At 38.7% G+C, this 20,883-nt stretch overlaps 2 protein-coding genes across 3 annotated transcripts; one reads left to right on the top strand and one right to left on the bottom strand.

Moving 5' to 3' along the window:
- The first annotated feature begins 3,888 nt into the window (after positions 1–3,888).
- LOC101170825 (uncharacterized) lies at positions 3,889–8,870 on the top strand. The gene is made up of 4 exons (XM_004066891.4): positions 3,889–4,013; positions 4,517–4,700; positions 5,653–5,822; positions 7,535–8,870. The coding sequence occupies exons 1-4, from the start codon at positions 3,993–3,995 to the stop codon at positions 7,817–7,819; spliced, it is 660 nt and encodes a 219-aa protein (XP_004066939.1). The 5' UTR covers positions 3,889–3,992; the 3' UTR covers positions 7,820–8,870.
- Positions 8,871–9,812: 942 nt separating this feature from the next.
- LOC101170575 (lactadherin-like) lies at positions 9,813–20,612 on the bottom strand. Of its 2 annotated transcripts, none has more exons than XM_011488248.3 (10): positions 20,400–20,612; positions 16,811–16,936; positions 16,601–16,732; positions 12,785–12,898; positions 12,488–12,669; positions 12,249–12,404; positions 11,987–12,131; positions 11,379–11,581; positions 11,125–11,280; positions 9,813–10,536 (listed from the first exon to the last, which is right to left on the bottom strand). In XM_011488248.3, the coding sequence occupies exons 1-10, from the start codon at positions 20,473–20,475 to the stop codon at positions 10,393–10,395; spliced, it is 1,434 nt and encodes a 477-aa protein (XP_011486550.1). In that variant the 5' UTR covers positions 20,476–20,612; the 3' UTR covers positions 9,813–10,392. The 2 variants fall into 2 exon arrangements, with proteins under 2 accessions (XP_011486550.1, XP_004066938.1); XM_004066890.4 differs by having other exon boundaries at positions 11,379–11,563; positions 20,400–20,588.
- Between the last annotated feature and the right edge of the window lie 271 nt (positions 20,613–20,883).

The following is a 20,883-nucleotide window of genomic DNA, read 5'->3' as shown; positions in this document are numbered from 1 at the left end:
GTTTGATTACAGGGATCAGTTCCTAATTCTATCCCACAGTAAATAAAATAAATGCTATCACACTGATTATCTGGTATCAACATGACAGAAGAGAGTTGAGTAGATCTTCTACTTCTAAAACATTTAAACAAGAATGACATTGGAAGGTTAAGTATTTCAAAAATGCAGTCAGTAAAATCTTTTATTTCATTTTTGAGGCGTCCAGGAGGCCTCCGGACCGGATGCCTGAGCTACCTCAAATGGTTCCTCTCGATGTGGAGGGCCAGTGGCTCTTCTCCTAGCTCTCTTTGGGTGACCGAGCTTCTCACTCTATCTCTAAGGGAGCGCCTAGCCACCCTGCAGAGGAAGCTCATGTCGGCCGCTTGTATTTGGGACCTCATTCTTTCGGTCAGCCGCCTGTCAATCTCTTACTCCAATTTTCCTTCACTCGTTAAAAAGACAGCAGGGTACTTAAACTCCTTAACCCGTGGCAGGAGTGCTTCATCTACCCAGAGAAGGCAAACTGTCTTTCTCCTGTTGAGAACTATGGCCTCAGACTTAGCGGTGCTGGCCCTCATCCTGGCCACTTCACACTCAGCCACAAACCACACTGTTGTTCCTGGATCTGAGGTTCGACTATCAGATGGACTCTCCTTTCCAGTACCCTGGCATAGACTTTTCCAGGGACGCTGAAGAGTGTGATTCCCTGGTAGTTGGAACACACCCTCCGGTCCCTCTTCTTAAAACTGGGAACCACCACCCTTGTCTGCCGTCCAGGCCAGGGGTGCAGTTCCCAACTGCAAAGACATATCAGCTAAGTCACTTCCACAGCATCCAGAGACTTGAGGCACTCAGGGCGGACTTCATCCACTCCTGGTGCCTTGCCACTAAGGACCTCATCGACTGCCTTGGAGAATTCAACTCAATGGACAGCCCCAACTCAAAGTCCTCAACCTCTGCTTCTCCAAGAAAAGGCGTGTGCGCTGAGTTTTTTGTCAAATAGGGTATTCCAAAATACAAGTAGGCCTATATCCATGCCAAACTTTAAAAAAAAATAATTAAAAAATATATAACTCTCAAAATGAAGTCTCTGTTCGGCATTTGTATGTTCTCCCCGGGCATGCTAGGGTTCTCTCCGGGAGGATGCATGACGTTTTCTGCAAGTGCTCCAGTTTCCCCCACGCCAAAAAAAGGCATAATCATGATTCCTCAATGTAATGAAACTAGACGTAATGAAGTCTTACAAATATTCAAGAGATGTCAACAGTGGTTCTCAATAAAAATGCAGGCATGATTAGTTTACATGATACAAAAACAGATGCCGCTTTTCTTTTTGCGTTGGATCTTTTAGCAATGATACCGTGAGATTTCCAGAACTTCCTTGAGGTATGCATAGAAGTAATAGCTAAAATGGTCACTAGATAGACCATGGCCAAGAAAGCACATGTACTGTACTCCAGAAAACAGCTTTCTTCATGACCTACGCCAAGGATATTTCGTTTTCACAAGGGTCTATTTGTCTGTCAGTAACTTGTCTCTCAAGAAGTTATTGACACATTTTCACAAAATTCTTAGAAAATGTTAGAAATGGGTCAAGGAATATTGATTTGATTTTGGGAGTGATTCAAGATCACTTTTTCAGATCCAGGATTTTTTTTAAAGGATCCCTCCTCCTCTTTGCCTCTCTGGCCATGAGGACATTATGTTCAGGTTATTTTTATGATGATGTAATGTTAACATATTTCTCCTGATTCTAAAAGAATAATTAAAAAACAACAACACAGGGCTGTGATTTCCAACAGTAGAAAAACACTGGGACTGATAGGGTTAGTCCTGGATTGAGTGGCTTGGAGTGTTGCCACAGAGCCGATTGGAGGACTTTTTCTGTTTCACATCACTTATCCACATTTGCATATTGCAAGACCAGTTAACTAGGGGAAAAAAAGACTAGTTTACTAGGTGACAAAAAGTTCTTCACTAGTTCACTAGTGACTTTTGTAAGGATGCAAAAGTGAACTTGTAAGAAAATAATATGCTCACTAGATAACCAGTGGGTTTGGTGCACCACAAGTTATCTGTTTGTGAGTGTGCATCCATGTATAAAGGAGTGTCAAAGTTTGTAAATGAGCAGTTATGCCAAGAAATTTAAGAGAAATGTCAAAATTGCTCAAGACAATAGTTTGGATAAGTAATATTGGCTGTTATAATGACCACATCAAACCGCAACCATTAGTAGCACCAGGCTGGAAGGATCTCCTCGTCAGAAGCTCAGCTTGGACTGGACTTTCAGACAAAACTCACCAGGCAAAAGTAGTTCTTCTGAGGCCAATGAGGTGGACGAAAGCAGCAGCAGGTTGAGCTCTGAGGTGTAGGGGAAAGATTGAAGTCTCTTGTGGAACTTACAAAATAATCTGTCTGAAATTCTGATGGCCAAGTGGGTTCATACAGCCAATCAGCGCAGACTGTTGTCAGGCAAGTGTTAAAATTTTTTGTAGTTTAGTCTCAAAATCAACGTATCTGCTACAAAAATAAAAAGAAAAATTGTGATGATTTTCAAAATAGTTCAGAAAGAAATGCATGCTAGTTAATAAAAAAGACCAGGTAAATGAAACACTGATCTTTACACAAAACGTAGTTACTTGAGGAGACTCTAAATAAAATGGAAGAAAACCCAGGAAGAAGATTCCCCTTTTCTTCCTGGGTTTTTCTCATCTTGCTCCAGTGTCTCTCAACTCTCTCTGTCCTCCCAACTTGAACTCCAACTCTTTCTCTTACCTCAAGAGGCTGTCACTTATTGCAGTTCTAAACTAATCTAAGGTTTTGTCATGTTTAATTCAGGATGAAAGAAAGATCTTTCAAAAAAGAGGGTAACAAGATTCATAATGCCAACAAATAGCGGCCGAAGTGCGAGTGAATGCAAGCTCCTGGAATTGTATAGTCAAGTTGGAATAAAGTAGCCAATGGCTATTGCCTTATAAATATACTGTGCCACGACCCTTGGTCTTGTCTGCTTGTTTTTTCCTCCTGCAGAAGTCCAGCTCCTGCGCAGCGGCTGACTCCGTCCCCCTCTGCAGAGGTGATTGAGGCTGCTTCCTCCTCCACCTGCCTGGAGAGGACATTTTTAAAGCTCCTAGGAGCTGAATTCCTGTGAGGAATTTGTTTTTCCAGCTTACCCCTGTTGTCTGCCTGGTGTTAGCCTGTGAAAGTTTCCCTTTTAGTTTGATTCTGGTTTTGTCCTTTTGTTGAATTTACTCTTATGGTCTTTCTTTGGATTTTGAGTACTTTTGAGTTTTGCATTTCCATCATAGTTTTTTTGCTGCAAAGCCTGAGTTCAAGTTTTACCATCATTTATTTCACCTTAGGTGTTTTGTTGGTTAGTTTCCTTTAGTTTCCTTGGTTTTTTGTGCGTCGCCCGAATAAACGACTGTGTGCCCAACTATAGCCCCTCTACTTTGAGCTTGCTTCAATATTTTGGTCTAGTATTTAAGATTTGCTACAGAAACATATTCTTCTCTGTTTCTTTATGTCTTAAACATTATTTTTGGGGTTGTTTTAAATAGAACGAAAACGACAGGTCCGGCTTACTTAATTTAATTCATTTTAAAGCAAAATATGGTATTCATTAATGTAAGTATACCCATGCCAAATATTTTTTTAAAATTTAGATTTCAAAATGCTAACTCTGAAAATCTGCAGACTTTGGAACATATTTGAAAAATACGATTTGAATAATTGGTGATGTTTTTACTTTTTCCTTTCAAACTTTTATTTGTTATTGTTAATAAGGTGTTTGTTTTATACGGTCTTTGTATACCCTATAATTCTAATTTTATTGGATTGTATTTTATTTTATTCATTTTTTTTATTTCTTTCTGTTCTATGTATATGAATATGTGTCATCTTATAAAGTCTTAAAAATTTTATATAAAAAAGACCGTAAAACCGGAAGTGACGTAATGTTTTAACATCCGTGGGGGGAAAGACACTGGAGCGACGTATTTTTTGTAACAAGCATGGACACCGAAGAGCATAAAGTAAGAAAACATACTTAGGAGCGACAGAAAACACTATTCTTTTGTTAATGTGATTTTGTTGTTGGTATTCTCAGCTATACAGAGTTTTTATGTGAACCAATGAGTGTTGTTTTTACCTGGTTTTTAAAGCATTGTTAGCTATGCTGATGATCGATGATATAGCTTTTAAATTAGCTAGCTTAAGTTAGTAGTTGGGCTAAATTAAGATATGTTGAACATATCTTAGACTTTACTTTAAGAACATAATGTTCTTAAAGTTTTCTGCGGAGTATTGAGCAGCTGCCACATTAAATGCTAAATTAAAATTTCTACTATTAGTGAGTTTCTACTCAAAATATGTACAATTATATATTTTTCTTGACTTGATCAGAGTGTTGTGTGTGAGTGTATGTGAGGGGTCGAGTCTTCCCGAGCCTCTCATTGATTCCTCTTCAGAGAGGTCAGGTTTTACCGGTGCTGACATTTTAGAGTATTCTCATGAACGATTGCCTTGCTTTTTCTAGCTCATCGAGCATCCTACAATCTGCAGAGGATCGTCCTTCCCCCCTCTGGAGAAATGCACCAATTGTTGCTCACCAGCACTCTATCACTGCCCCTTTTGCCCTCCGGAGTGTTTCGAACCTACAAGGCGAAGAAAACTTCTGCTGCATTTGGAATCTCATAGAAAGTTCGCCTGTTCCATTGGAGGTATTTTTACCCATCTGTTTATTATGCTGACCCTGAAATGCAAATCACATCAACAAACCACTCCATGCAAAAACATCACGACAAAAAAAAAGCAAAGCTAATAAGGAAAAATAGCATTATGTTTTAGAAATCAAAACAAAGTTAGACTTTATGATTTTGCCCCTCCCTTCTATAATCACCCACCTATTCCCCCTCCTCTCTAACATCCCTCTCTCTTCTTCTCTCCTGTTCTTTTTTAGTCTGGTCCAACAAAAAACGTACAAATATAATTAATGTGAAATACGTTTTAATATACATTACAAAAGGGGTTTATTCAATTTTACACCTGGTGTGTCAGAAGATTCATGACCCCTCTTGTGAAAGTAAAATATGTCCAACACAAGAGGCCTTCGGCTCTCATCTGTTTGCTCAGCTTTTGGACAGGACAAGTAAAAAATAAATAAAGAAATACTAAATGAAACTGGAAAAGGAAGGATCTTTGGGACATCTCTGATTGGATGATGACGTTTGTCCATCATATCAAACACAAAGTTATTTGGAATGAAGTGATGCTGGATTTGTTCTATACTTATCATATAACTTTTAGATGCGGATATTAAAGACCTATTTAAAACAAACATCATCATCCAATCAGTGGCAGTTCCTTCCTTCTCTGGTTTCTTATTGTTTCATTTTTTAACATTTGATTTTTATTTCTAGAAATTACTTTTATTTCTGAAACTTTTCATTTTAATTTGTAATTCTATTTTGCTTAATGACATTTTTTGATTTCTAAGATGTATTGTTTTTTAAAATATTTTTTGTTTTGCCGTTTTGTCATTTGTATCTTTAAAATGTTTTTGCGTTGAGTGATTTGTTGGCGTGGTTTGCACTTCAGGGTCACCGTACTTTGTATTTACTTAATTTGAACTGTGAAAGTGTGATCATTAATTAATGCCTTCATTTATTTTAGGTTACACCGTTCACAAATGTTCATTTGGGTGCAGGAGAAAGCCTCATTACCACTGTTTGCACTGCGAGGCCACATTAATAAGGAGACGAGATTTTGTAAATCATGTTCCTCTATGTTTGGAGGCACTGAAGACTAAACATCAGAACCAGTCCAAGCTACAGCGTTTCATGGTAAGACTCTGATCAGGTTTGTTTCTGAGTATTGATTTATGTACACCAGTAGCGGACTGTGCATTACACACCTGGGCCTTTAGTGCTGCGTCTGAATCACTCAGCCCCTCATTAACCATTTTTATGCCTCTAAAAAAACGGAATAAACAAAACAGTAAACTAATGTCATTATGCAACCACAGCCAGCAAAAAACATTGAAAACAGACACATAAATAGGAAATATTATTTATTATATTTATTATTTCACTAATCAAAAAATCAGATTATTTGAAGACAAAATCCATCCTCCTCTCTTTCCTCATAAACTGTTTGATCACCCTGTTATGTAGATTATCGCGTTTCAGTTGAAGTCCTTTTTCTTTTCCATCAAGGCAAGTGCTGAGATCCGAGTCTGTCCAGTTGTGTTTCTGCGTACGTTTTAACCCTTGTGCTATCCTAGGCACTTTACCGTTAGGAGTTGGGTCATGTAGACCCACTAGACAGTGCGTTAAAACTTTTTTCTTTAATGATTTGTGATCTTCACTGGTGTCCATGGATTACATGAAATCTTTCCACCTTTATCCACCTTTGTCATGGTAGGGAGAACACGTCAATGTAAGGGTGGGGTCATCTAAGATAGCACAAGGGTTAATTAGCTTTAGAGCCGAACGTCTCCATTCAACAGACGCAGTGGACACGGGGATGGTGAGCGCCAAACACACAAATCTGTACAGCTGCTTCATGCTCTCATTCAGATTTTTCTGATGAAGGAAGACAAGGAGATTAGTGGGAGATTTTCCTGCAAAATCATCCATAGAGTACATTACAGTCAGCTCTGTTTTTAACCGAGACAGATCCAAGAGTGCTCCGTGTTCTGTGTCAAACTGGACAAGACTGTATGTGACTTCCTGAAACTTCTGTCCAGTCAGAAGGTCTGAATACTGTGACGTTACCTAAGCCTGCTAGAAGGCCTTGCTGACACCAACTCAAAATCTGATTGGTTGAAAGAAATGAATGACCAACATTGATTTGGTATTAGCAGGCCTTTACAACTCATGGTGAAGGCCCTTCTCCTGCCTGGCAACAAAGGACAGTTGAACTGCAATTGGTTAGATGCTCCAATGTGAAAATACGTGTCTGAAAGCAGCAAAATCATCATTAACAAAATAAAAAAGAAAGGACAGACCATTTGGAATTATTTAATGAGTATGCGTGGACAAAATATGATCAACACATGATTCATATATTTTTTAGGCCTTCAGAGAAGGCCCTGACGGCCCACCACTGATATACGCCATAGGACGATCTTCTTGCAGCTACATGCAATAAGAACGTTTAGTGGTATCTTGTAGCTTTTTTGGGCACATTATACGAGTAGCAACTTTCTCTTTTTATCAATCTACGTTGATGTTGTGACAGAGAAAAACAGAATCAAAATTCAAAAATTGTTATAGACTAAATGTCAATTTTCCCACATCTATAATGAAAAAGATGTATTGAAGGGCTGAGTACAACTGACACTTAATCTATTTAATTTACATTAATATGTTTAAAATTTGATTCAATACGTGATTCAACATGATTTTGAATTTTTTTATTGGTAATGAAAAATGTTTTGATTTACACATTTTTGTCCAAGTACAAGAAGTTACTTAAAGAGAAGTTTGTTTCATCTATTTGAAGCATGTGTATATAAATAACATCATTCATTTTTTGTCTGTTGTCTTCACAGGTCACTGATGATACCAACGGCGACGACATCTGTGATTCGGAGGACAGCCATGAAGAAAGCAGCAGCCATTTCCTGAATCCTGCTGCTTCAGGGATGAGCACACGTGGATCACCAAACTCCTCCAAAGGCAGTCAGAGGGTTCAGACCCACATGGAAAAACCTCAAGACTGTGATGAATTTTACTTCATGAACCTTGTCAAAATCTTTAAAAGGTTGACCCCTCAGAAAAAGACAGATGTCAGGTTAAGAATTGAAAGAATCCTCTTTGAAGCCGAGTTTCAGTAGCTGGTTGCTGGTTCTGTTCTGAATTTGTTGTGGAACTTCTGTACCAGCTACCTGATGTACCGGCATGTTTACTGCTGGGACCTTTCCCCCAGGATTCCATATGCTTTTAAGAACACATTTTTTTTGTATTTTGAAATGTTCTGTTGCTTTAAAGAGTTCAGGTACATCGACTGTCCGTCCTGGGGAGGATCCGTCCTTCATGTGGACACCCCTGAGGCTTCTTCTTTTTTTTCCGGAATTCGATTTTCTAAGAGTTTTTCCTTGGAGGGTCTAAGGGCAAGGATGCCCAGTTTAACTAAGTCTGGTTAGTTTAGTTTAGAATTTACCTGTTGAATTCCATGACTTAATGTTCTTGAAATGCATTGAGACGACTTGTAAAATTGGGCTGTTAAAATAAAATTGAATTTAATTTAAAGTTGTTAAAACTGCTCTAATGGAATTATTTTTGGGGGACAAATAATTAAAGTTGGTTGCTGTATTATTTGGAGACTTGTAAAAGGGTTTATAATGCTTGTTTTGGAAAATCACCTGGGAGATGGACAGTTGGACAGTTTTAAAGTTATTCTCCAAAAACCCTTATATTACATTTGAATTAGCTTTCATTTAAATAGTTAGGTTTATAAACTCAACCACAGATTTTTCTGCCATCTTGTTCTACCATCATTTAATTTTTTTGTGTGTTTTTTTAGTGTTATCTAATATCAATTTACTTTTCAATAGAGCTATGGTAATGATGCAATTTCCTTTTTGTGGAATCCAAGAAGTTTTATTACGTTTTAAGTGTAATGAGGGGAATATACCTTAATAAACTATTTAAGTCAAACATTGAGCTCTAGTCATTTGAAATGATTAGAATGTCAAGTGTTTGCTACTTGAAGTTCGCAAATTAAAATAGTTTTATTTACATCTTAAAATGATAAGCAATGTTAACTTATCTATACATTTTGACAGTAAAATTTGATGCACATGACCGGAAAAAGCTGAAAGCAACAAAAAAAATGTATTTGTGCTTAAAATAAAAGATTTGCACCAGTGCTGCATAACAGACAAACTGCTATTGTTTTTTCCTTTTCTTTAAAACATGACTTTATGATATGTTTTTACAGTTCTTAATATTTTTCATTATTCTTAACATTTTGGGGGAACCATTTTTGCAGGGTAAACATTGTTTAGAATCCAAGATTTGGCTCAGTAAACTTGTATGTTTTTTCTTGTGTGAAAATCCAGTTGAGAGATGGCTGCAGCTTTTACAAATTCTATTCTAGTGTTATTGTTTCTCTAACTTGCAGCAATGGATCCCAAACTTGAGCTCAGAGGGAGGGAACCCAAAATTGTTGAGCAGGACCGGTTTTTGCATGACCCTGTGTTGGGATATCGAACACTTCCATCAGAAAGCCAGCCAGCCTCACAGCTATCTAGCTCTGCAAACGTCCAGGCGGCGTGCAGCTGTCCGACCGTGGTGATCCGTGCTTGGTCCTCCTCCTGACATTGCTCTTATAAGTCAGAACTAAATAACACTCAACAATATTGAAGCCAAATGAATATAAACATCCAATATGTTTAGGTCTTTATGCTCTCTTTCAGGTGCAGCTGTAAGTTTTTGCACATTCACTACTATGGACTTGAGGGATTACACTTTCTACTGCATAGTCTTCATGTCACAGAGATGAAAGCTGATGCTTGAGGCCGAACGTTGCATACCTGAGAGTTGAAAGCGCTGATGATAATTATAATGGCATGTCATTCTGTTTTTCATAAAAGCAAGACAATATCACTAAAAGTTAAGCATTTTCACAGTCTGACAACATTATTTTAAGTAAAGAGATGGTTACTATAAATCTTTTTTTTAAATGAAACAGTCCTGGAGTCTCACAAACCAACCCAAAATAACAGAAAAAATAAGCTTTCAATGTCATGTTCAACACAACCAGAATCTGTTTTTGTGTGTAAATAAAAATAAAAAGACAAAAAAAAAAAAAACCAACACAGTAGAGACTTTGTTTAATCTTTATTAAATGTTCAAGACCAACAATTAATAAAAAAATTCAAATGTAGAACTTTAAAAAAACAAACTCATTTTCTTCATATTCACATTTGTTAAAAAATGTATTAAATTACAGTTAAACTTGAGAAGGAAGCAGAAAAGTGTGGCAACTTGTTAAAAACACAGAAGTGAAAATTCTTATTGTCCCACATTGGTGCACATGTTTAGTGAGTACTTACTCTGTAATCGCCATATGCGCTCAAGTAACAAAACAGCAGCTGAACGAACAACAATGGAAAACGTTGATCCATCAGGTGATGGGATCTGTCAATCACTTGTCTAGCTTTCCAAATAATATATGTTAGTGTCTCCAAAGGATTGATTGTAGGGCATTTTTTAAGGAAGTTTCTATAAGTAAAAATACAAAGTTGCACTGATCATTATGTGTAAACCTTAATACGCTAGTTAGAAAGTGCTACAAGTGTTAAAAGTCCAAGCTAATGGGTGAACTTGATCTCTGTCGAGTGCAAAAATTAAACATTTTTTAGGATCCATTATCCACCCTGGCTTGGATTCCTGGAGTAAGTCTCTAGTCATCACACCCCAGCAGCTCCAGGCGAAGAGTGATGCGTTCGTGCCATTCCCAAGGAATAATTTTCACATAGCGTGCATAAAATGGGGGCTCAAAAATATTCTTCTTATGGGTGTTGTTGTCGATGTTCCCTTGAAAAATCTGCAAATGTGGTTGAAATGTTATTTTACAAAAGGTGGATGCAGTGAAGCGACCATGGAATGCTACGTTCACACTGGGCTCGGAAGTTTACATGTTTACATGCACAGTCCATGTAAACACAATCCGCTTGCAAACCTCTCGTGTTCGTGCATCACTACGCAAGTTTTTATGTCTATTTTCAGGCTCTATGAACAAAACGTGTGACCATTAAATGCCTGTTGAAAGTGAAACCAATTGACCAAGCAGGGACTTGGATTTGGTAGTGACGTATGGGTAACATCCATTTCAAAGCACAGTAGTGCCATCTATATAAAGCCCGATCGAAGAGGACAAATTAATAATTGCGGTTTGTGCCTGGCAAAAAGTCTGACACTAGGTCTTTCATATATCAGAACATAGCTGTGAAAAAAAAAGCCTGGAGCAAGAATCACAACTTCTTCCAGTTGTAAGTAAATGCGCCAATACCGTGTAACAACGAGACACGTTCAAGAATACCTGTAAAGTGCATTCTTGAACACTCAGCACATGCCCGGTGTGGACGTAGCATTAGACATACAAGTCAAATTCCCTTCTTCAAAGATGTCTGACCTTTTCATTGTCAGTGTTCTCCTCCTTCACCACAGTCCACGACTTTCCGTCGTCGCTATATGCAACTTTAAACTCCGAGACGAACTGCACCACCCCAAAATCCTTCGCACCCTGAGTGATAATGCCTGTGATGCGTTTTGTCCTCTCCAGATCAGCCTAATGTTTGATTGAGAGAAACACACTGTGAGTTTCTGCAGAGTCAACTGACTCACATAGCAGTCAACCAGGAAAATAAAAGGAAGGCTGTGCCCCACCTGGATCCACTCTGAGCGGTTGTTGTGTGCTGGAGACCAAGCATTTGTTTTTCCCATTTTATCCAGTCTGGCAAACTGAGGGTGCCAGGTGAAGGCGTCGATGGCCCACGTCCGGAAAGAGCTGGAGGCTGAGAGCTGCTCATCTGAGATGAGACGGGATTTCATTCCCAGAGCTTCTGTGCAACCTGCCGTGTTTGAAGAAGCTGTGAATGCCGAGCAACAAGGCCGAGGAGGACGGAGGAAAGGAAGGATAGAGGGCAGACAAAATAGGAAGAGTCAAGTGAATACACCCAGAGAATAAAGGAAACAACCCTGCACATGTATTAAAATAAATAGAATAGTCCCAAAAGCATCCCACATATAATCAGTTTAAACCCCACCAAAAGCAAAAGGAAGGAATAGGAGGTACAGAGAAAGAATCATGCAAGAAATTCAACAAATCAACCATTTTTTATCCTATTTTGCTCACTAGCAAGACCACAACAAAAAGACGTTCCCATAGAAGATGTAAAAAACCTGTACAGTTTCCCTAAATGTAAAACTAGTAATGACATAGAGTTTATGATCTGCAGCACTGACATTGGTTCAGATGTTCTGCTTGAGCTTACCGTGGATCTCGCAACCCACCAGCTCCATGCGCAGCGTGCAGGCCCTGCGGCACACCACAGGGACGATGCGTATGTACTGGGCCACGATAGGCGGATCAAAAAGGTTGGTCTTTGTGCTGTCGTTGTCAGAGTTTCCAACAAAAACCTGTTCCGCAAAAAGAGAAAAACCAGGGCAAAAAAATACCAAACTTTAAAACAAAAACTGACTCTGAAAGCTAAAGAAAGGAACTGAGGATCGGTCTGCGATGGAGCAGCGTCTAACCTTATCCCGCCGTTGACCTTCCGCTTTGTAAGTGATGTAGCTGATTCCATCCAGACTGCTCGCCACCTTGAAGTTCTTGATGTACTCAGCTGCACCCATGCGACTGGCTCCCTGAGTAATGATGCCCGTCAGACGCATCTTCTTCTGCATGTTAATCTTTTACAAAAAATAAATAAAAATAGCAAGTCAGTGTCTCGATTGAAAATGGTCCTTTTACTGAAATGCTCCCCTTGTCTCACCTCAATCCATGGGTTCCTGTCATGCGCAGCTGACGTCCAGGCGTTGACGATGCCTTGGTTGTTGAGTCGAGCCAACTCTGGGCCCCAGCGCTGCAGACCCAGGACACCATAGTGCACAGAGGAAGAATAAATCTGGGACTCGGAAATCGCTCCTCCTTCCATTCCAAGAAGAGAAATGCAACCTGGGATAAAAAAATAAATTAAAAACAAGGAGTAAAACAATCAAACGGTGAAAAAATTTCTGAAATAAAGCAAAAATGATTCTGCAGATATTAAAAAGGTAGCAGAGGAACATACGCAGCTGGCACTGCTTTCCAACGTATGGAGACGGGCAGTTGCAGGTGTAGTCGCCATCAAGATCCCGACATGTCCCTCCATTTTTACAAGGCTCCATTGCACAGTCATTTACATCTATATGAACAAATAAATAAATAAACGGATTATTTAAAGTGGAACACAATGGAAAGAAAACAACTTTCTAGACTTGAGAGTATATTTTGGAAGCAAAGTGACTTGAAACTTACAAAAACCAAGCATAAATTGCCTGAAAGGGAACTTATGTCTCATCATCCTGTATTTCACGTATTGTAAAGTTGTAGATTAATTTACAACTTTCCAAAGTTGTAAATTTGGAAAGTTGTACCAAATCTCATTCAGTGATTTGTACCAAAACACTGTATAAGATAAATACTCTGTTATGTGATGTTTATGGGGCAAAATATAAATAAAATTATTACATGTTTGAACCAGTTTACAACAAAAATATCCAAACCAGAACTTTCTTAACCACAAATTTGTCAACACACAGACTAGATTTTGTTTTCTTGTTGATGTAAAAATGTTATTTCATGCTGAGATTGCATCAGTAGGGGCACAACCTTTGTAGCGAGATACAAGAATACAGAAAAAAATGCAGAAAGAGGGGAAAAAGATGTGTAGAAAGTGGGCCCTTTGTTATTTGAGAACTCTGAGTAATAACTTTTTTCTCCACATGATGGGGCACTTTCAGAAAGAAGAGATGCTCAGGATGATCAGAGTTTTCGAAAGCTACCTGAATTCAGAAAAATCATCAATATTATACCTTATATTTAAAGGTGAACCAGAAAAAAAAAGTACAAACTACAAATCTGACTACTGTTTGATTTTTAACACGTCATCCTTCATCCAAATCACACCAGAGTTGACGGTTGTTTTATACTTTCTACTAAAACTCACAAAAAAGTATTTCCACATTCAACACATCTTTTTTTATCTCATTTGTTTTATTTATAAAGCTTCAGTCACTGTATAATTTTGTCTTTTGTATTTATATATGATGGCTTTTCTGTGTATAGGTGTGTTAAGCTAAATGCCACATTTTAATCTAAAAATTGAAAATTGTAATGTAACAAAAATATAATAAAGTAACAGAATATGTGCCTGCAAATACAGCATGAATGCCCCGTTTTCCAAATACAAACCTAGAAAACCTGAGAACTAAAGCAGATGACAGGTTGACGTAATGCCACATGGCTCAGTTCCCTTTAATGCTAAGAGGATTGGTCACAACTTAGAAACAGGTCCCTGTTTGTCTGCAGCAACATAGGCTTAGAACAACTATAAACACTGGAAAAACACTCTGAAATCAACATTCAAGTTGTCTTTTTTATGTTCTCTGCACAAGTGCTATTGGTATTGAAAGTTATTATTTCTAATGAGCTATATTGTTTTTTGTTTTCCATTTTTTCTTGTCTTAAAATTCAACTTTACTGAGTTTTGTTACAGTTTTGTTTTTTTTACAGCGTAGGATCCTGTTATTACTTTTTCAACTGTTTATATTAATTTCAATTATAATTGTATGCAATGTAGGTTTGACTCAAAACCATTTTTTCCATATGTCTGGATTCAAGTTAGGAAATATTTGGGTGTGGACAGCCAGACTTTTCCAACACTACACTTGGTGGTCAGACTGTGGCCTTTGGGAGGGTCTGGTACCGAAAATTTGCCAACTCAGCAAGAGCATGAGATAAAGTTATGATACAAAGCTGTATTTTTAACCGTAGCCATTTCATTGTCTTCTGAAAGAAAAACTTTTCATAAAAACTGATAAACAGCAATATTAAATCATTAATTTCAGCTCAACGGAGGACTCTCTATTGAGGCAAACATGATGTTAGTCAGATTCTTTGTGTGTTTAGGTCAAAGTTAGGCACAAATAGATGGAGTGTTGAGCTTGTGACGAGGACATCTGCATATTAAGAAGCCTGCATTGGTCTTCCTGATTAGCCAAACAAAATAACTAGAGAGGCCACTGAATGAGTCCTTTTATAAAACTGCTGAAGGGACACATCTCTTTCACTGCTGATGCTGCAACAGGATGGGAAAGTGAATCCATGTGGGTTCTCCCTTTCAGAACAACCTGCTCTTATGAAGGTATCATATTGTTCCTGATAACTTGCACATTTTTTTGCTATGTACTCTCTGTGTTCTTGTGTTAAGGCCTGTTCACACCGGGACGAATTTCGCCGGCGATTTTCGCCGACGTTTAACGCCTCGTGACTAAACAAAGGGCACCAACGAGAGTGTGCACACCGACGCGAAAAAACGCCACGCGTTAAAGCGTCAAAAAAAAAAAACGCCTCGGGTTCGTTTTTTTTTTTCGACGCGTCGCGTCGAAATCTACTCGACCAATGAGAATGGCGCTTTTGCTCACGTGTCTGGAGCTTCTGAAGTTACAGTAAAACACAACTTGGGGGCGCTCAAACACAAAACTGCCTTGCTGAGCACACATACCAGCGAAGAAGATAGACGCCAAGTAGCGTCTACACACAGCCGCGAAACAATAATGACGGACATTCTAAAATATCCCCGAACCAAGCACCAGTTGGAGCTACTGGTGCTTGAAATATTCATGTTTTCTTTGTTTGATTCTGACAAGCGTGTAAATACTTGCTCTCTTCTTCTGAGTGAAAAGCGACTTTCAGAAGCGTAAAGTTGCGCAGCGCCACCTTGTGTACAGGAGTATTTCTGTTTTACATTAAGCGCCATCTAATGTCAGGGAATGAAATTGCATGTTCACTCCACTCATCGTCAGCGAAAATCGCCTGGGTGTGAACACAAAAAACGTGGCGAAAAACGCTGGCGAATAACGCCTGGCGAATATTCGTCCCGGTGTGTACGGGCCTTTAGACTAATTTTTGTTGTCAACTTGACATGCTCTGATTTCATTAAGGCTATAAAATTCTAGATTTTTTCCATAAAAACAGGCTAAGATGCTTTTAACTTGCAAAAACTTTTTGTGTATTTTTTGGAGTATAAGGCCCGTACACACCGGGACGAATATTCGCCAGGCGTTATTCGCCAGCGTTTTTCGCCACGTCTTTTGTGTTCACAACCAGGCGATTTTCGCTGACGATGAGCCGAGCGAACATGCAATTTCATTCCCTGACGTTAGATGGTGCTTAATGTAAACAGAAATACTCCTGTACACAAGGTGGCGCTGCGCAACTTTACGATTCTTAAAGTCGCTTTTTACTCAGAAGAAGAGAGCAAGTATTTACGCGCTTGTCAGAATCATACAAAGAAAACATGAATATTTCAAGCATCAGTAGCTCCAACTGGTACTTGTTAAGGGGATATTTAAGAATGTCCGTCATTATTTCTTCGCGGCAGTGTAGATGCTACTTGGCGTCTATCTTCTTCGCTGGTATGTGTGCTCAGCAAGGCAGTTTTGTGTTTGAGCGCCCCCAAGTTGTGTTTTACTGTAACTTCAGAAGCTCCAGACACGTGTGCAAAAGCGCCATTCTCATTGGTCGAATAGATTTCGACGCGACGCGTCGAAAAAAAAAAACGAACCCGAGGCGTTTTTTTTTTTTGACGCTTTGGCGCGTGGCGTTTTTTCGCGTCGGTGTGCACACTCACATTGGTGCCCTTTGTTTAGTCACGAGGCGTTAAACGTCGGCGAAAATCGCCGGCGAAATTCGTCCCCGTGTGAACAGGCCTTTAAGTTGTGGGTTTTTGGATAGTTTGACCAGAGGTGCAACTTATATATGATTTTTTCCTAGTTATTATGCTTTTTTTTCCAGCAAAAAAATATATTTGGGAAATAAGATAGGGCAGGAGGAAGTCCCTTACTCGTCTGGCAGTGCACCCCCTCAAAGCCAGACGGGCACTTGCAGATATATTCACTGAAAACATCTCCTCTTCTCGACGAAGCAATGACCTCACACGTCCCATCGTTCTTGCAGGGGTTAGGACTGCAAGGACCTTGGTGAAACAGAAAGGAGGCCCCGTTAGTCCTACACACATAAGACAAGCATGACTTCCTTTTAGAGCACGCTGTACCTGTCTCTGTCAGGTTACAGGTGTCTCCTGCAAAGCCATCCGCGCAGATACAGATGAAAGGCTCCTCCCCCACACCGGTCACACATGTTGCTCCATTGTAGCAGTGATTCACCTCACAGAAGTCACCTGAGAAAATCAAGCAAAAAGGCCCATAATTCTCCAAAAATGCAATTCTAACATAATACAAAGCAGTGCCTTTGGGAGACTGAGGAAGTCAGTCTGGGAACGTAGAGGCATCTTACAAAACACCAAGATCAAAGTGTACAGAGCAGTCGTCTTAACAACACTTCTTTACGGCTGCGAAACCTGGACCACCTACAGAAGACATGAGAAACTTCTCCAGCAGTTCCATCTCCGCTGTCTCCGAAATATCCTTAAAATTCGCTGGCATGATCGAATCACAAACACTGAGGTCCTGGAGAGAGCAGACCTCCTTAGCGTCATTACCACCATGTGCGAAGCTCAGACACGATGGGCAGGACACGTCTGCCGTATGTCAGACTCCAGGATACCCAAACAGCTGCTGTATGGTGAACTCAGCCATGGTAGCAGGAAAGTTGGAGGCCAGCGCAAACGCTACAAAGACTGCATCAAATCACATTTGAAAGATTTCAATATCGACGTTTCCACGTGGGAAACCGCAGCATCTGACAGACCGACTTGGCGTAACTTGATTCATAAAGGTGCCATCTACTCAGAAAATAAACGTTCCAACGCAGCCAAGGAAAAACGCCAAAAACGTAAGGCTCTAGCTGACCAATCTACCAACACGACCCCCTCTCACTGGTGTTCAACCTGTGGAAGGGGTTTTCTTGCCCGTATTGGCCTTATTAGCCATATGCGGACACATCCCTCCGCCCCTTAGACAATGTACTATTAGTATTGCTATGGTCATACTCGACTACGAGCTGACGAACAAAAAATACTATATTTCATTTTTGGCTGCAGTTGTATGGCAAAGGTAGCAAGGCAAAACAAAAAGTCCTGGTATCGAGAACATAGATTTTTTTTAACAGGCTGTTTTTCTCTGCATGAGGATTTCATTCCTAACCTAACATTGACCATCATTTTAAGTGTTGATAGAGGTGATGATAAGATATAGACTCCTTCCTATTCATGTCATCCAGGTCAGAATAGAGGTGCTTCAATCAAGAAACACCAAAAAGTATAAACCTGGATTTATTTCAACAAACTCCAACTTTATTTTCCTGCAACCAAACTTTTTATTCATGTATGCTTGTGCTAAGATACTTCAAGACACTGCAACAAAAATATTTATTTACAGAACACAGTCCTTACAGTCTTGATTGACGACTCCAAACCCAAAGTTGACATTTTAGGTGTGAAACATGTGTAAGCATTACTTGTTTTAGCAATTAATGATATTAAAGCACATTTTTAAATAACCTCAAAACAACACAGGCTTAAAAGATTGAGTATGCACTAAATGAAGGCAGCATGTGTGACTCACATTTCTCTGTACCAGGATTTTTAAGATAAATGCTACTGTTTTCATATTTATGTTTATTTATGTTGCTGCCTCTTTTATTGTTACTAAAAGTACGTTTTTAATACAATACAATATAGGACACTAATGACACAACCAAACTCAGTTTAATGGTGACATTCTTCTGCTAAGTCCCACACACTCAAAGTCAAACAAGTTCAGTATGTAGATTAAAATATGATTAAATGCTGAATAGGTTGTTAATATGCAATACTGTTTGAATGAAGTGTTTTGACGGAGACATCTTTGCAAAAGTTACAAATCTTTTAATGCAAAAAACATGAAAAAGTTCTTTTTCTGGGTATGTCTCTTTTCTTTTTGTTTATATTTTTTCCTTACAGACAAATAATATTCTATCCATCTGAGGCAAGTAATACATGCTTTTACTCGACCTCACATTGTCAGTTGTGTTTGTTTCCTTGGACGGTTGACTCAGACACGTCAGCACAGTTTAAGCTCTAAACACTCCCTGTCTGGTGCAATTCTTGACACAAAGCCAAAGAAGAAAAATATCAGCCTGGATGTTTGAAAAACAACAAAACAGCAATCCGGCCACAAATCCCACACGTGCAGTCGATGGGGTAGAACCTGAATTCCTCTTGACGCCAAAGGGTTCTAGACTGTTAGACTATGACCAAAACTGTTCTCCAGTAATCAAGATTACTGGAGAACAAGTTCACTACAGCATGTCTGGGAAAAACAAGAACCAAAGATATTGCAATAGGTTTAATGTTTAACGCACTTAAAAATGCAGGACCAATTCCTAAATGAGTCATGCGTCACTATGGCTGCTAATGTCACTGAGCTGAAGCAGTGGTGTAGTGGAAAGATGGACAGCATTTCTGAATGTCAATCACTTTGTCAGATTAGTTCCATTGAAGGTGCAACGTCCTGTTGAATGTGTATTATTTGTGTTCCTCTATTGGCCTCCTTTTCTTTAAAAGTATGACACAATCCAATGTGCCCTGTGTTTTTTTTTTTAAGGTTGCATTTATTAAAGTAATAAACTTTTTAATGTTGTTTGCTGTAATCATAGACAGTAGAACAGGTTCAGGATTAACAGCTTGCAGGATTAGCCAGGTTAGACAGAAGCATGCCTCTCTTCCAGGGCTAAGGCAGTTACACAATCGTGAGTTCACTCAGTTACTCAGAACATGAAGAACACTTTACTGCCAGGTGGGTAGTATTAACACAAAAAGAGGGGGATGAAACACCAGGTGAATGGCACCCTTTATCCTTCAGACTGACAGCACAGGTACAGGTTGATCTAAATTTAAAGACAGCTGGTTTATGCTGGCACCAGACAGCTCCACATATGTTGTTTTCATCAACTCCATCTGTACGTCCATATGTGTAAACAAAACGTGATCACAGGGGCATCTACACAATGCTATGTCATGTAATCAGTTAGTTAAAAAAAAAACAACACTTTTTGTTGGATAAAGCTTTCATTGTGTTTCCGTTTGTCACTATAGCACATCGGTTTCAAAAATACACGCACACAAAATAAAAATCTACTTCTTCTAATGATTACTGGGCAAATTGGAACTTACTAATAATAGTTTCTCCTTTAATAACAGAGTAAAGTTTCATTGAACCACCACATGAAAATAATGCACTGTAATCTGTGGGCAGTATATGTACCAATTAAACTACTTTTAGAGGGAAACGGTGTCTTCAGCCTATTATTGTTTTATTCCGATAAACAAATTTCAAGAAAACATTGAAGGCTGTTTTCATTAGCTAGACTTTAAACTTTTTCACACTTTATTTTTTGCTATTATTAACATCCTCCACCCATAGAAGTTTCCATTTACACCTAGTTTCACACTTTGTAACAGAAACTAAACTAGAGTCCAATTGAAGTTTCATTAGAAACGAGGTGGAACTGACATTTCAAACAGGAAATGTAAGAAACATCAGCAATTTATGGTTTAAATCGCGAAATCATTGTTTTCATAAAGCTTTATAGAGACATCGTGTCAATAGTAAATGGTTAATGCAACATAACAATGAGCATCTTCTGAGCGGAGAAACTAAATGAACAGCAAATGAAACGTGTCTGGTTAAAAGGACACTTACCTCTGATGGAAGAGATGCAAAGCAGAAGTAGGATCGCTCCCAAAGACGCTGCAGTGACATCAACGACGTGTTTCATATTTGATTTTCCTCACTTCTACTGCTTAACAAGTTTGAACGGAGCTGTGGAAATGTCACCTTAAAGTACTGTCGGAAATCTCAGTAGTGGCCAGGATCTTTTCAATAAATCCCGACTAAAGAGGCAACACGTGACGTTATCAGGGGCGGGGCTTTTGGAGGATCCACCTACTAAGCACGCCAGCATTAAATCTGCGTCCTGTTCTTTTCTTACTCTCTTTTTTAGCAAATGTTATATATATATATATATATATATATATATATATATATATATATATATATATATATATATATATATATATATATATATATATATATATATATATATATATATATATATATATATTTATTTATATATATATATATATATATATATATTTATTTCAAATCAACTTTATTGCACATTTTT

The sequence above is a fragment of the Oryzias latipes genome, chromosome 3, assembly GCF_053564925.1.
Source record: "Oryzias latipes strain Hd-rR chromosome 3, Olatipes_Hd-rR_3.1".
Classification (NCBI taxonomy): Eukaryota; Metazoa; Chordata; class Actinopteri; order Beloniformes; family Adrianichthyidae; genus Oryzias; species Oryzias latipes.
Note: the sequence above shows the minus strand (reverse complement) of the source record. Positions and strands in the feature narration are given on the sequence as shown.